The sequence below is a fragment of the Vidua chalybeata genome, chromosome 5, assembly GCF_026979565.1.
Source record: "Vidua chalybeata isolate OUT-0048 chromosome 5, bVidCha1 merged haplotype, whole genome shotgun sequence".
NCBI classification, from domain to species: Eukaryota; Metazoa; Chordata; class Aves; order Passeriformes; family Viduidae; genus Vidua; species Vidua chalybeata.
In genome coordinates, this window is record NC_071534.1 from 52,779,876 (window position 1) to 52,796,607 (window position 16,732).

General features: G+C 39.1%; 1 protein-coding gene across 1 annotated transcript in view; it reads left to right on the forward strand.

Moving 5' to 3' along the window:
- Positions 1-16,732, forward strand: part of PLXNB2 (plexin B2) — a 174,053-nt gene that overhangs the window by 121,032 nt on the left and 36,289 nt on the right. The window contains exons 15-17 of the mRNA XM_053942941.1: positions 933-1,105; positions 3,261-3,409; positions 6,345-6,453. Of these exons, the coding sequence (XP_053798916.1) occupies positions 933-1,105; positions 3,261-3,409; positions 6,345-6,453 (431 nt within the window). The remainder of the gene's footprint in view (positions 1-932; positions 1,106-3,260; positions 3,410-6,344; positions 6,454-16,732) is intronic.

Genomic DNA, 16,732 nt, shown 5'->3' on the forward strand with positions numbered 1-16,732 from the left:
TCATTCTGTTTTCTTCTGGGCTAGTTCTCAAGTGCATCTCCATATGTTTTTTGCAAGGCCAGGCTCTCCTTATGGTGTTGAATCACAAAGATATATCTCAAGGCTTTGCATCTATTTGAGAAAATTAGTTTGATTCAGTGACTGTGCATCATGCTGGAGATTGATGGGGGCCAAAACAAGCTTAGTGTCTGGGACAGTTGGTCTCTGCTTTATGAGTAAGAGAGATACACTATCAGACTTATTTCTTGGCTCAGAAAAGCTAGAACTAAACACCACTACAGAAGGAACAAGGTGTACATCAGGGTGATGGTTCAAGACAAAAGGGAAAACAAAAGCAAGAAAACAGAGGAGAATGAAGAAACATAGATGTATTAACTTGCACAAAGGTTAACATTTTATAAAGTGTTAACTTTCTATTTGGTTCAGGCATGAGTGATGATTATGGAAAGTCCCAAATGTCCTGGAAACAGCCTACAAAGGCAGCTCTCTTCCTTTAATTCTGCAACTGGCAGAGGTCCCATGCCAGCTGATGTCAACCCCTACTCACACCCATGCAGAGTCTATACCTTCCATATCTGACTTGGGATCCTCCAGGAGGACCTTATTTTTGAATCAATCTTTAAACAGTTCTATGTGTTATTGAAGGTTAGTCAAAGTAAGGACTTTGTACTTGAATATTTTGACAGTGCCTGAGTGACAAAAATATATTTGCAGAGTAGTCATACTCTGCGCATGGATAAATGTCAGGTTTTTCCATAGAGGAAAAATAAAATTTTCTCTCAGCATCATTCAGGGGTTAAGTACAGACTGTACATATTACTCACATGACTCCACTGAACTTTATACAGAGGGTTAGTTTTCCTTCCTAAAGGACACTGAGTATCCTTGAAACAGAGAGAAACATCTAAATATGTTTGCTGTTCATCTTTCAGTGACTCTGTACAACTGCTCCTATGGACGAAGCGACTGCAGCTTGTGCCTTGCTGCCCAGCCTGAATATAAGTGTGTCTGGTGTGAAGAAGATGGCAAGCCCAGCAAGTGCGTTTATGAAAAACTCTGTCACACCCCCCCCACCGACACGTGTCCTCCTCCAGAAATCACTCGTGTAAGACTGCTTTTTTTTAATCTCCCTACCAGCATAATATTTTTCAGGAGAAAGCAGCCAAGCAAGCTCATACTGAAAGGCAGTTTTTTTTTTCCTGGGATGCTGAGTAAGCCTCTGAAATAGCTGAAAGGATGTCAGTAGTGATGTGTGTGAGAGATTTGTAAAGACTCAGAATAAGAGACTGAATGGACTCTTTGAGCCTCCTTGTTTTTCAAGCCTTGTCCTTGCTGTATCAGGAGCCAGGGTAGCAGTGCATGCTTAAAACGTGGCATTTGATTCTTGCATTCTTAGCATGGATTTTTTCTCTTATAAAGTCCTTTCTACCTGAAATGAGTCTGTAAGAGAGGTTCACTGTTCCTGGAACTACAAATACATAACAGATTCATCTACAGGCTTCAAGCTAGACTTTTAAATAGTATTTAATAAGGGAGCAGATTGTTTCTGCGTCACAAAGTGTTTTCCAAGTGTCAGTGATATTTTGCAGTCCACACCAGCATCAAATCCAAGGCTGTAGGAACTGAATGTAAGAAGTCAGAGAGGCCAAATGTGCACCTGACTTACTCTGCAGTTGGTGTATTCACTCAGGGTCAGGGAAGATGATTGTCCACGTTGGTGGATCAGCAGGCAAAAAAAGTCATAAATCCATGCCCTTTCCAGAAACAAGCCAAATGCTGCTTTTATGAGCATAATTGTTGAGAAAAGAGTGATACATGCTTCCACTGGGCAAATCTAAATTGCTGCAGCAGTGGTATCAATACTTAGAAACTCAGACACACTGATGAGAGCACATCCCAAGCCATCACAAAATGTGATAACTGTCTGACAGAGGTTGAGAGTTGTAGCAGGGATGTTTCACTCAGTAAGAACTGTGTCTGAAACCTGTGGCCCAAAGTGGAAGAGACACTTTATCCCTGGAGACTGTGCAGTTGGAGGTGCAATGTGCCTACTGGCAGACCTGCAGTACACTGAGGAGGTTGGCCATGAGGGTACATCTAAGAAGAAATGGCTGTTAAACATCTGGATTCTGCCAAGGAAAGTAAATACCCTAGAAGTTTGACAGAATGTGTGGAGAAGAATGCTTGTGTAATATCTGTGCCCAGGTAAACATGATTTGAGAAAAAAGGAGAAGGAAAATCTTTTTTAAAAGTGTTTTCACCTGGGATACTGTTTCTACATTATTGTGGATTAAAAAAAAAGATACTAAAATATTTTAGGTTTTCAGACCTTACATTAGCTTTACATATGAACATAACATTTGGAAAGAGCTAGACAAACAGTTGAGTAATTTTTCAAGTAGTTTGTTTATGGGTTGAGTGCAAATGGACAGCCAAGGCTAGGCAGCCAGCAGAGGCAGCCACATCACTGTGCTCAGACTTGCTTAGACCTGAGAGACTGATTTTGATAGAGCAGGCATTGAAGGACAACCTCACTCTTCTTGATGGCAAACTTTCAGCCTTCCAATGCTGAAGACCTGAAACGGTCTTGCTGAAGGCGCTCTAAGCATTGTGTAGGAAAGCAGGTTAGCCTCCCAACAAATATTCCAAATTGAAGTGCCTGTTAGGGCCATGTTCCAGTCTGAGCAGTCCACTGCAACTGCATGATCTTCTCTGTCCCCATTTTATTTGCAAATTACTTGGTTAGCATCAGCCCATGCTGCAGCACACTACCATGAGATGCAGTAAGGAAAATCAAGGAACTGGAGGAACTTTTGAAAACACTATGTAGGGCAACACTGTGTGTTAGGAAGGTGCACTGCTCTGCTGTGAACCTAAAGGGATAAAATCACAACAACAAAATGCTGGAAAAGCTCTGTGGAAGGATTGTGAGAAGAGTGCAATCCATTTGCTTTTCAAAATCACAGTACGTCAGTGGAGGAAGCAAACTTAAAACAGAATAAACACCAGGCAAGAGTTTTGTACATAACAGTCTGCCGCAGGAGACATGAAATCTTCAGCTGTTGAATACTAGTTCTGAGCTAACAGATGATTAATTAACATTAAAAAGTTGCATAGCATGTTTTTTGTTTGTCCTACAAGAAACATCTGCATTTCAAATGTTGGTAAGTCAAAGTAGCTTTAAATAATATAGAAGAGCAACATAGTCACTGCAGTATTTAATTTTGTTTTTTTTTTTCCTGTCCTTTATGCAAACACAGATTGAGCCAAAAACTGGACCACTAAGTGGTGGAATTCTTTTGACCATAATGGGATCTAATTTGGGAATAAAGGCAGAAGATGTAAAAAATATAACAGTGGCAGACAAGGAATGTCTTTTTAAAGAGGAGTTCTACTCTGTTTCCACAAGGTAATTAATGGATGCTTTTCACAAGATTTTAGAAGAAAAAAGGAACCTCTGTGCATTTTCAAGAAAATATGATCTTCTTGTGGTTACAAAAGTTTACCATTTGAAGAAATAACTATTGCTATGATATACATGCAATATTTCATAGTAACATGTCTGACTCTTTATTTTAAATTCTAATAGATTGTAATACAGCAACAAATTTACAATGGTGTACTACCATCCTGCTCCTGATTGAAGTTTTTTCCTTACTTGATTGAAAAGCTTTCATAAACTATTACTGTACATATATCAAGACTATTTGTTTTTAAATTAAAGGCATTCTGCATGTGCATCTAGTCATTAAAACTTTGCTAAATCTGAACCACAGTGAAGCCAAGCATACAAGATTTATGGGAAAGTAGGCAAAGCAAGAGGAATCTTAAATCTTAGTCCAGCCACAGAGTTTCTTGCCTGGGGACAGGGAGGGAGCCCAGAGCTTAGGTTTAGCTGTAGATGACTAAGTTTCATCTCAAAGCCAACAAGTCCATGGATGTTGAATTGCCTAAGCAGGTTGGTAGAAGTTTTGTGGATTACTTGTCACACTCTTAAGCAGTGCCAAAAATTAAAACAGAATGCCTAAATTCTTCTAGGTAGGTATCTAGTTGTTTACTACAGATTATATCAAGCTTCTAATTTCAAGAGGGAAATACCCTTTTGATATTAGCTGATGAAAAGCATAGTAGGAAGGTTCAGTAGTAATATTAAGAGTAATGACGGATTTTTCTTTCATTCACTTTTGAAAGCTGCAACTGAAACCTTGGCTTTCTTTTCCTTCCTATAATTTAAAGTGTAACACAGTAACTTTTTGCTATTCCTGTGGCATGTTTTAAAAGTGACTTTGAAGACACCTAAATGATTCTTCTTTAGCTTTTGAAAAATATTTAGCTTTAGTCAATGTGTGGATCAGGCATTTAGAAGCTTCCCAGGCCTCTAGGACTGAAGAAGGTAAAAAATAACTGTTTCTTTCTTACTGCTTCCCAATTTTATTGCCATCACTCCTGCACTTACATGTACTTCCAACCAGTCATCTTTCCCCATTCCCTATTTTCAGTGTTTGCAAAAGCTACACTGAATTGCAACATAGCCTTATAAGAATTTCCCCATCCTCTTGGCTTTTTCTAAAGCTTTTTGATATTTTTAAATACATGGAAAGGAGCCAGAATTGAGATGACTGATTCCTAGTATCATAGCAACATTACTGGTTTCCTAAGTTCTGCAAATGTAGTAATGGGTGAGAACAAATGCAACTTGCATCATGTCATTTATCAACAAATTAGTGGGTTTTGAAGGATGTTCCTGGCTAGAGAAGCCTTAAAAAAAGCAGTTGGCAAAATCTGCAAATACATATCTTTAATTTTCTATATTTGTCTTCCTCTGTTCTTTTTTATTATTATTACCTTCTTTTTATAAAAATAAATTTTAAAAAATAACAAAAAGTGCCTTGTCTTGCTCCCCTATCCTTCTGCAGTTAAAAGCTAGTCTTTTTAGGAGACAGTGGCTCCCATGCACAGCAAGATTTAAGACACTTAAGGGCGCTTTTTGACTCTGCGGTGATTTAATTGTTGGCCTTGGAGAAGTCATTCTTTGTAGTTTTCCATTAGTAATGCGGGGGAAGGGCGGCAATGCCAGCGCTGGGAAGGGGAGGGAACTTTTCTAATTAAAATCCCTGCTACACTGTTTCCCCCACACCCCCCGGCCCCGGCCCCCCGACTGCTTTCCCTAGCTTGACATATGGTAAAAATTCCTCCAAAGGCACCATTTCCTGTTTCTGCCTGACATGAAGATACAACTTCCAAGAATACAGTAGAGAGATGATGAGGAACAGGCTCAGGCAGCCGTACACATGCCAGGACATGCAAGAATTCAGAGAATTTTGTCCATTTGCCAGTACCCAGGAAAAAAAGTCTGGGGTGATCTGCAGAGGGACTTGACAATCCTTTATTATAAGTCCTGATTTAAGTACATTATACATAGTAATTTGGAGTCATTGAGGGTTTTTTTGCTACTTTGGGTTTTTATAAGAAATCATGCACTGCTTAAGGAAGAATAGCAATAATCCTGGAGGGAGAGTGACAGAAATGAGCAGTGATCCTCAGGGTGTGGCCTAAATGAAACTGACTGAGCAGGCTGCCAGCACTATATATCTCCTTATTTAACTGTATTATCAGCTCTCCATTAAGCATTTGTCCCAGTTTTCAAGTGTGTCGAATCCTTATTGCCTTTTCATGCTATCATTCTGTGGTTTACCTGTTTGAAATAACAATTTAATCATCCTAGCTATCACTCAGCAGCAGTGTTAGTTCTAAGGCATCATTTTCTTGGCCAGTGTTCCTTAACCTCTGATTTTGCATGTGTTATCTGTGAATTTATTTTCAGAGAACAGTAATTCTGAAGGGATTGATCGTAGGTGTGAAAAGGTTTGAAGCTGAAAAGTAGCAAGATGCACAACAAAATTATCAGCAGTTAAAACACACAAAATTATAAGATAGCTGACAGTCTGATGTTTGCATCAAGGAGGTGGGGGCTTCTTTGTGGGTTTGGGTTTTTTTAACAAAGTCCACAGTAAATCTTGTATCAGGTTGCAGAGGTTCAACTGACTTATGGGGCTGAATTTGAGTCTTCTGCAGAAGGCACTTCTACTAACAGACTACTGAAGTGTAGTACTGAAGTGTACTACAGTGTACAGTGCTCAGGTTTCGGTTTTACCAGCCTTTAGATAGATGAGCAAACCATTCTTGGGTGGTTTTTCTGGGAATCTGAGGCAGCACTGGATTACATAGTATAGAATAAAGCAAAGTTGGTGCTCCTGCTGGCAGTGTGTGTGGTAGCTCACATACATTGCATTGGTATTGCAGCTGTTACTTCTAACAGATAAGCTTACATTCTTTCTTTTTAGGATTGTGTGTCAAGTTGGCCCAATGAACGAACCACAACAAGGTCAAATTGAAGTTAACATCAATGGAAAATTAGGTAAATCACCAAGTGAAGTGTTGTTTACATACCAGGTAAGTGCATTTTTTTTTCAGAGACTTGTTTTATATTTATACTTTGTGTATGACATAAGTTAAAGTTAAGCACAGAATTGTTTGTGTTTGTCTTACTGTTCATCAATAACACTGTCACTGAAAAATATTAGAAAACACTTAATTCCAGCATTTCTACATACAAAAGGTGTAACAAAAATCAATTCTGATTAATAGATTAAGAGTCTCAAAATAGGGTGATGTTGTTTGCCATCCAAGTTAAAAAGATGTGGTAAAAAAGCAACTTATTCACTAGCGACATAATATCTCTGAAGTATCACTATTAAATAAAAAAGTCAGCACTGCAAAAAATTAGGTATTCTCTATATACATGGTGCACTATTTTAATCATGATATTTAGTCTAGGCAGTTTTCTTAATTAGAAGAATGGATGCAGAGCAGCTGAAGAATAAGTAATGAAGGTACATTAATTTCTTTAATAATTTATTTCATTCAAAAGTATGGCACGCAGAGCCACAGACAGCGTGATGTGTGTTCATATTACTTACGTGCTTTGTTTTCAGTGTGACTATGAAAGAGAATTTCATTTCTGTGTTAATTGCTTTGCTCTAAACATGGCCCTAGCTTATAGCTGGTCTAGCATGTGGTTTTAGCAGCAAGTAGCTTTATCTGTATCTATGAGGTCTTCAAATTTTATAAAATCATGTGATAGTTAAGAGGTTTAAATAATACCAGTCCCCATACTGATACTTAAATTACACCTATAAACTATAAAACTATAAAACATAACTTATCTGTTAGGCTTTTATCTTTGCCTTTATTTAAACTTCTGTCTCATTAATTCTTGGTGTCTTGTGAGAAGTAAAGGAAAGGAGTCAGCAGTGGAATAAGTCAAGAATGACATTTAACTGAGAAGAGGATATCATTGCTTTCACAAAACAGGCTAGAAGTGGGTTTTCTGTAATTTCCAAACAAATACCTCCTTTCTCTGGTGATACTGCTGCAAAAAAACCCTATCCTTTTTGCTTGACTATGTAATATGTTCCTTTGTGGAAATGTAGGTTACGATCCTAACCAGAGAACAATCATACAATCTCCTACACATATGTTTGTGGTCTCTAGGACAGAGACTATGACAGACCTACATGAGATTTTGACATGAATCTGTTGAGTATGTTCTGCACCAGTTATCCTATCCTTCTGTGTATAAAGATATTCCCATGATTTTCATGGAAAGCATGTGAAGTTATTATGGAGTGGGTTGAAATGTTACCTGAACCATGTAGGCTTTGGAGCCTGTCTTTGGACTTGTTTTGGTGTGACTCCCTGCTCAGCCCATCTGAGAGGGACATAAGGAGCCACTGCTTTTGGCCACTTCAGGGAAAGATTCTTAATTGGCTATTAATGAGGTACTGGGAGAAGTAGCTGTGTACGAGCATTAGCTATGTGGATGTTTTTCTGCAAGTCCAAGACTCTCTGTGTGTCAGTCTCTGCCTGCATTGAGGTTACTGAAAAATCAGATGCCTAAGCCAACTGCTGATAAAGAGCATATTTATTTACTGCAAGAGTAGTAAATAAAGCATTTAATAAAAAGCATTTTTATTTACTTTCCATGTGGACCCTATTTACAATACGGAAAACATTGACAAGTAATACAATTCACACCTTAAAACTGGTGACATTGGTTTCTAATTTCATTTCTCTTAATTCCACAAGAATAGGAAGCCAACTTTGGACTTTAGTAGGACTGAAGTCAGTATGGGGTGTCACACTGATGCACACCTCTACAAGTGTGACATGAATGCTTTGGCATGAGAACAGACAATCAGAGCAGACAGCTGCATCAGCTAATGTTGGCTTAAAAGCTTCAGTCTTGTTTCAGTGCTTTTTTCAGACTTCTTTCAGTAGACATGCAAAATCTGTGCTTTGTGTAAAACCTCTTCTACTCAGTATATACAAAGGAAAAAAAGATAATCTTTCCAAGAGCTCTCCTAAAATATATTTTCTCTTATGTATTTCCCTGTTTCTTTGGCACATCGGATGGATACCCTTCTGCTGATCACTACTACTGTTTTTACTGTGAGCTCTGACCACTTGAAGCAGAATAGTTTTATCTTTAACAGTGACTGTTCTAAATGCAGTGGGTGGCATGACAGGGCAGAAGTGCACCCCACTGTCTCAGCCTCATACATGTGATTACTATCTACCAGAAAAAGCACTTACCAAGTAGATTTGGTATAAGAATTTTTTTATATGATGAGAGTGGTGAGTCACTAAGAGAAGTTGCCCAGAAAAGCTGTATCTGCCCCATTATTGGAACTGTTCAAGCCAGGCTGAATGGGGCTTTGAGCAACCTGATCTAGGGAAAGGTGTCCCTGTCCATGGTAGGGGTGTGGGACTATGTGAGCATTGAAGGTCCCTTCCATTCTGAACCATTCAGTGATTCTGTAAGTAGTATTATGTTTGGCTCTTGTTGGTACCGTCTGAACAGTGTGATTTATTTTTAAAGGTGGATTGATGAGAATCAATAGTCAGAACAACTTGAGGCTCAGACTCATGCTTCTTTCCTGTCTGTCGCACAGAGCATTTCAGAACTGACAAATGTGCAAGACCTTCATGAAATGGGTCAAAAATCCAGTTAAAAGAGAAGTCATTGTTTCAATTTAAAATTATTTCTGAACAAAATTGCCTTGGCCCACAAGTGTCTGTGCTGTACAGTAAATACCTATATTTGCTGCACAACAGGAGAAGAAAGCTTTATGTCTCCCTACCAGTCACAATTTCTCTATCCAACCTGAGTTCAGTTCAAGTACAGTCCCAATGAAATTAAATTCTGATAACCCAGTCATCTTCTGCTGGCATTTCTATTGTTGTACTATAAGCAGGCTCAGGCAATAACCATTCTCCTGTTTAGTGAAATAGAAATGAACTTCTGCTAAATTTTAATATCCAGCTATGTGGTACATCTGGAGCACTAACAGCTTGGCTGGTCTCTGAGCAGGTGGAGCGGTAACATGGCTAAAGGCCAGTCCTGCTTTTTCATTTGTTGTTAACTTTATCTGATTTGCTTGTTACTCTGGCAATGAGAAGCAGTCTCAAAGGAAGGAGTTAAGCTTTTCCAAGGTGTATGGCCCAGATTTGCTGATCCCATACAAGTGCTGATACTTTTCTCAGAACAGCTCTTCTAAAGGCACTCAAGGCACCAGGACAAGAGCTTGAGGCTGGTTCTGGCATCTCCAGCATTTGTTTGTTGGAACAATTTTATGAGGTTTAGGCTGTGCGGGTTAGAATGACTTTTCAGAAAGCTCAAATAAATCTAAGATGGTGAAATTAGAGGTAGAACTTTTCAAAAGTATAATACATTTCTGAGGTGCTGAACGTAGTTTAGGAACTGGCTTGGAAAAAGTGACTTCTTGTAAACCAGGATGTCTGTTTACCTAAATGAGATGAATAACCAAAAAGAGGAAGAAGGGGGAATACATTAGAGCCTGACCTGAAAACAGACATGAACATCACTATTCACCATACTGCTAGTTTGAATGTGAAATGAACAGCACAGTTAATTTAACAAGGTGCACTCTTCCACCTTAATCTACCCCCAAACTTTGCAGTTTCCTCTTACCTGCGTCCTTCCTCTGCTTTGCTTCTTGATGTTTGAAGCGATTGCAGTGGAAGCTCTCACCAGATCACTGCCTCAAGGCTTTCGTGGAAGGTTTCAGCTCACTCCTTGATTTTTCGCCCTGAGTTGTTGCCTCAATACATTCATTTCACACTGTAGCTGGGGGCTTTGGGTGAGTTTTTTTGCAGGGAAAATTACATGCTTGTAGCCATTATGATTGATGCTGATAAACCACACATCCGCAGACGTCTGGAATTGCTTCCAGAGGTTCTTATTTTATTCTTAAGTCTTGCAGTACATCTTGTTTGTGTGTCAGTCTGCATGGGGGACAGGAGAACTCCTGGACAGCTGAGAGTTTTAATGAAGCTGGCCCTTATTCATGTGGCTGTTATTAGTTTTCACTCTCTATCCTCTGAGCCATGCATTTAAATACATGTCCCACCATGCAGTACTCATGATTCTGCTCGAGAGCTGCCAATAAACACTGGATGTATGACAGTGCAGACTTTCCAGTCATGCGTGCTTTCATTTCTCCATCAAACCTGTCAGAAGAGCTCTGTGGTCTTTTCAGAAAATCATGTGATGTCTGCCTCATGATAAAAAGATGCTTTCAGTCCAAAGAATAAGTTGTTTAACATACCAGCCCTTTGCTTAAGTGTCCCATCCACAGCAGCCAAAACACAATGCACATTACCAAACAAATGCTCTGCCTGGGCACCTGGAGTGTCTGGAAGCATTTGGTCAGCTTACATGGTGTAAGGTTTCGACAAAGCGGCCCCAGAGAGGCAGGACTCAGCTCCTCATCTCTCTGCTGTTGCAGAAACCCAGGAACTGACTTGTGTTATGGATGCTGTGACGAGGCGAGCTAGTGGGTCAGGTCAGCCACTGCGGTGAACACCAGACTGCCGAGAATGCACAATGGAAATTCTTTGGTTGAATATCCTGTGAGTGGGTGGCTTGTCTGAAGAAACAAGAAACAGGCTCCCTTGAGTCTGAGAAAGGAGGGAAGTTGAGGGGGAAAAACAGATCCTAATAGCTTGAGTTCCCCACTCAGAGGTTTAATTCAGCTCCTGTGATTACCTTCATAGTCCATGAAATGACATTTTGACCTCCAAAAATCTGGCTGGTGTCTACAGCACTTCACGGGCTATGCCTTTTATTTTTGTGTGCATAATATGCAAGAGTTGGCAGAATAATTTGCCTTTCATTGTGAGGCAGAAAATTTTGGTAAAAAATTACTTGTTCAAGAGCCAGAACTTACTGCAGCTGGAACCAGGATGAGGAGAGAGAAGAGTTACTTGTGAAGGAAAGATGGCTGTGATAAAGGCAAAGCAACAACATGGCCTGTACATTTGTGAAAATCTTATCCACATCTGTGTGCACTGTCATCAGGTCTTGGAAATAGCATTCCTGTTCCCTGCTTGTGTGGAAGCACAAGAGCCTATTCTACTTGTGAAGAAGTGCACTTGCATCAAAGGCAAACCCCCAAATGGAGGTCGGTGCCCACAGGAGCCAACAGAAGGGAGCTTAGGTGGCTTTGCCATTTGCTGCCCATCATGTCCATTTGAACACCTCCATCTGTTGCTGGCTTCCCCTTGTGCTGCAGCTGGCATCTCAGCATCACAGGGCCATATCTGACACCATCCTCATTTCTCTTCCCAGTTGTCTCTCTGCTTGTCATCTGGCACAGTTGTGTTTTTTCCAGCATCCCCCTCTGAAGCACAGACTTCATGCCAAGGTTTCTGTGCACCTCTGTTAGGTTCCCCTCCTCTGTTGCTGACTAACTGTTCTTGAATTTCTGGCCCCTCTTATGATCCACCAGTAGGCTCCTTGGTGGTTTGTTGTTTCTCTCTTTGATTAGTGAAGGATAAAGGGCAACCATTAGTGAAGGATAAAGGGTAACCAGTTTTATCTCAGTGGTGTAGTTCATGGGCTAGAAACTGCTTACAACAGATGGATACCATAGAAGACAGTACCCCTTATTTACAGAGTCACATCCAATAATTCTTCTGGGAAGAGGAAACTTTGTATAGATGAGGTTGTGCTTGATGACAGACAAATGGAAAAGCAGAGAAATAGATAAAGAAGCCATGCAGAACTTTGGTGATGCTCCATGGGTGTCCACTCCTCTTGTTCTTGGATAGTTTGTAAGGGACCAGAAATGAGTTGGCTGGACATGACACTGCAAACCAGGAAAGCTGCAGAGCAAAGAAAAAGAGTGAAAAAGAACATGAACTGGTCTGGAAAATCCAATCTAGATGCAAGATGGGTGAGTGAAAAAGAGGCTGGGGGACTAGTTCTCTTTTACACCTCTATATCTTTAATTGCAAAGAAAATTGTGAAAAATCAGGAAACAAAACAAACAAAAAAAAAAAAGTAATAACCCCACTGCTAGCCAGTTAAAAGACGGGCTTTGATTTGACACCCGCATACCACAGAGATCTAAAATGCTAGGAGTTCTCTCAGAGAATTTTCAGACTACAAATGGTATGTTTTTACTAAAATAGAAGTAAAAAAATTTGAAGAAATAAGATATCGCCTTCCTAACTCTGCAAAAAGACTAATTGCTACTCATAAAATATTAAAGATTAAAAAGTTCATTCTAGATTAATAAACAGGATAAAAAATATAAGAGCTAAATGTGAATGCTCAGAGGATCTACAGAAGCTGTGTAAGAGCAGCAGCCATGTACACTGCTAATAAGCAAGTTCATGTCTAAATGTGATTATAAGTGGAACAGACATGGAGATAATTTACCCTCTAGCATACAGAAAGCATGAAACTACAATGAAAAATACACAGCATTTCTGTAAACAGATTTTTAAGTAAGGGGCAAAAGATAAAAAACAAAGCACGCAAAGAAGAGATTTCTGGCTGTGATGAAAAAAGCAGGACACTGGAAAATGCCTGAATGTGAAGTCATATATATACTTGGGCCAGCTGGAGCTTTCTTGTCAATATTTTTCTTTGGTTTTTTTTTCCAGTACTTCTGTGCTGATGAAGCAAGGATAAGACAGTGGCACACATGAATGTAAATGCCACATTTGCATTGGTATTACAAAGAGAATAAATGAATTTGCTACTAAACATGCTTGCATTATTTGAACATTAGGTACCAAAAGGCAATGTACAAGTGTTGTTCTCTCACTGCTTGGAGCAGATAACCACTGCTTTCAGGTAAACCATAGCAACAGGATGGGTACTAACCAAAGGTATAAAAACACAAGAGATAACCTATTTATAACATTATTATCCTTCCAATAAGGATAATCATCTTGCGGTTATCAAAGCATTGGGAATACTACTTATCAGTTCAGGAATATTTACACAGCAGTCTGATACAAGATAGAAAAATTGGGTTGCAGGTGGACTTTGAGATCTTTAACTCAACATTATTACATCTAGGTATGATTTAAGGAAAATTTATGTGTAAAGTGCTCAAATTTCCCATTGCAAACAGGCTACGTTCTGGTCGGACCCACAAGCAAGAAATCCCGTTTAGATCAAATAATTTTTTCAGGATAAATCATGCAGTAGGGAGCAAGTTACACTTGGTGATTGAAAATCACTCCCATCTGTATTGAATTTTATTCTGACAGCATAGCTGTGGATTTGCACTGGTTTTATCAAAACTGCAAATCCATTTTCTACAAACACAGGGCATGATCATGAGAATGAAAGGCAGTGGGGAGTCCTGGTGGCACAAAGCCCCTCTGCTGGGAGATGGCTTACCAGACTCTTCAAAATCCAGGCCACTGAACAGCTGACAGACATTGGAACAGGCTTTTTCAAACTAGACTATCAAAAAGCCCTCAAAACGAGGTAGCCTGTTATTGCAGAAAATATTTATGCTCAAACATTAAACTACCTGGAAGACATGAACAATATTTTCCTGGTGACAAAAGTATAGACCTGAAAAAACATTCCTCCATTTCAAGCAAAATAAGAGAAAAACTGAAATGGGTTTGAATTATTTTCTACACTTAAAGGAATTATAAAACAATGGTTAAGTCATCATTTGCAGGGTTATTTAAATTTTACTGTGTCCATGAGAAATGAAGTATTGCCAAGTCCTCACAAGGGCTGATGTTTTCCAGAAGAATTATTACAGGACTGCTACAAATTCCATACAGGACACATTATCAAATGTTCTGTTTAACATCATAATTTCATGAGCACTGCAGTGTGATGTTACAGTGATATTATAGAAAGTGTGAGTTCCCTCGCGTGTCTTCTGACTGATCTCAAGGTGCAGAGGGCTGAAAAAGAAAGCAAGGTATTTATCATGACAGCAGGTGTACTTCTGATTCAGAGACTGAAATGACAAAAGGGCAGAAAAAAGGAGAGAGGAAATCCTTGAGAGGATTTAGAAAAAAATAGCATCAGTGATACTGCAGCACTTGAGGTTGGAGGCTTATCAGTGTCATTTGTAACAGTTGAACATTCAGGTTGAGTTCAATTTAAAGGGCTCTTGGTAAAAGCAGCATTCTTATTATCCCTCAAAGAAGGCTTGCACAGATGGATTTACTGTCTGCCCTTTGTCTTCCTCTGCAAGAAGAGGGAATCTCATGTAAGATTTTGGTAAGCAACATAGAGTTGTGGGTCAGGTGCAGCTTTGCCAGGCTGCATAAGATAAGACTCTGTAAGATGAGACTAGACCTGGCACCTTCCAAGGGTCCGCATGTGTCTGTCTGTCTGCTGAGTACCATAGGAAGGGGCCGCCTTCTCCTTAGGTAACACAGTTCTTGTTGAAGTCTTGTATCACTACTGATGGCACTTTTTCAAATTAACTTGGCATTAAGTAAAGTACCATTCTCCTCCTGATCCTATCTACCTAATTGCATTTTTGAAAAATGCTTTCAGGTTGAGCATTTGCATGACCCTATTTTTTTCTTTATTGGTACTCTTAAGAAGACTGCCAGGTGGGCCGATGGAGCTTTGTTCTTTGAGCCATCCATGAATATTTTAGAGGAGCAATAAAACTTATTCATAGTACATTGGTTTTGCAATAAAATGATTATTAAAATTGTTAAAATTCTTGATAATTTATTTCAGCTGCTTATTTTTTCTGGCAGGTCCTTAAGAGGAAGGGAAAGATGGGAAATATGAAACAGAAAATAGCAAGTTAAAATTAATCAAATAATATTCCTTCCAAGTTTACAGTAACGAAGTGTTAGCAGTCATGCTGAAGAATTTCTCTGCACAGAAAGCATAATTCAGCTTCTCCTTATTAGATCATCCTTATGAGGCATCCACATTATTTGTTCCCTTGAGAGCTCCTGGTATTTGCAGAATTACTTTAAATATGTTAAATATGAATATTTTGAATAAGAGCTTTTAAAAGAGTCCTTTGAGGGACAGCTGCAAGATCAGCAATTAAAAACAAAATAAGGGTTAGCCATAACCATTCCATCTCCTCTTTGGCTGCTCTCTATGATAGTTCCCAGAGTGGTTCTTTTCCATTCAGCCTGAAGTGCAACTGAGATGTGTCTGCACAATGGATGCATGAGGGGTGGGTGGTGTTCTCCTGTCTGGTGTAGCTGAGCTTTAAATTCCAAGAGGTGGAGTTGATGCCTTTGTAAGAAAAAAGAAAAAAAAAAAAAAACAAAAAAACAGTTTCTGTGGAAAACAGAACAGATACTTCTTTCACATCCCGCTTAGAGCTGTGTTTTTCAGAGATAACTTTGCTAGCTGGTTACATCTACATCCCTATTCTTAGGGAGACAAATGCAGGCAACCACTAACAGGTCCCTCAAAGACAATGATGCTGAGTGGTTTGACTTCAAGTTTGTGGCTCATTCTGCATTTACTGGTTGTTGGCAACAGAGACAGCTGAGCCCTGCCTAAGGGACCCATCAGATAACCCAACAGAGCTGTAACTCCCACTTTTGCTAAGAGAAAGGAATATGGCTGTCCACTGAAGTTCCCAGCAAGCTTCCTTTCATTTGTTATGCTTAGGTTACAGAGAACAGTGTGTGTGATGATCCAGAAACGTTTTTTTCTTTGTTTGTTTCCTTAGTCTATGTTTAAAGGCTTGCTTTTAGTGGTTTCTTGTTAATTTTCTTCTTAAGCCTGTCCTTGGAGCCTAACCTTCCAGTGGAGGTCGTATTTAAGGAAAAGGCTACAAATTTTAAACAGATTTTTTCAGAGGTACATAGAGAAAGAAATTGCCTATACTGCTCCTTTAGTGGTTCTTGAGGAAAACATTAATCTGAAAGCTATCCTAAGCATGCTATGCAGCTAATAATTCCTGTGGAAAATACAGAAGTCCAGCATGGTTAACAATTTATAGCAATTAGGATTTAACATGAACTTAATAAAAGGTATGGTTTTCTATCCAAGGTTATGTTTAAAGTATTTGACCCATTTTTATAAACTGTGTATTTCATATACAGTTATAATTGTAATCTTTTTAGCAACAAAATTCTGTTGTAAAGAAGCACAAATGAGATTTTCCTGTAAAGTGCATATCTAGACTTATTCTAATTTAAACTTCAAATGTGATTTTTTAAAACTGACTCTCTAAAACTTTTTATTTACCCTGGTGTGTCTTGTTTCAATCTCGCTTACATCAGTAAGCAATTAAATCCAAATATGAGGATGCATAGACAGGGTTATATGGACCTAAATGAGCTTTTAAAATGCTTTAAAATTACTTTGAGTGACTTCCCTATATAAAGT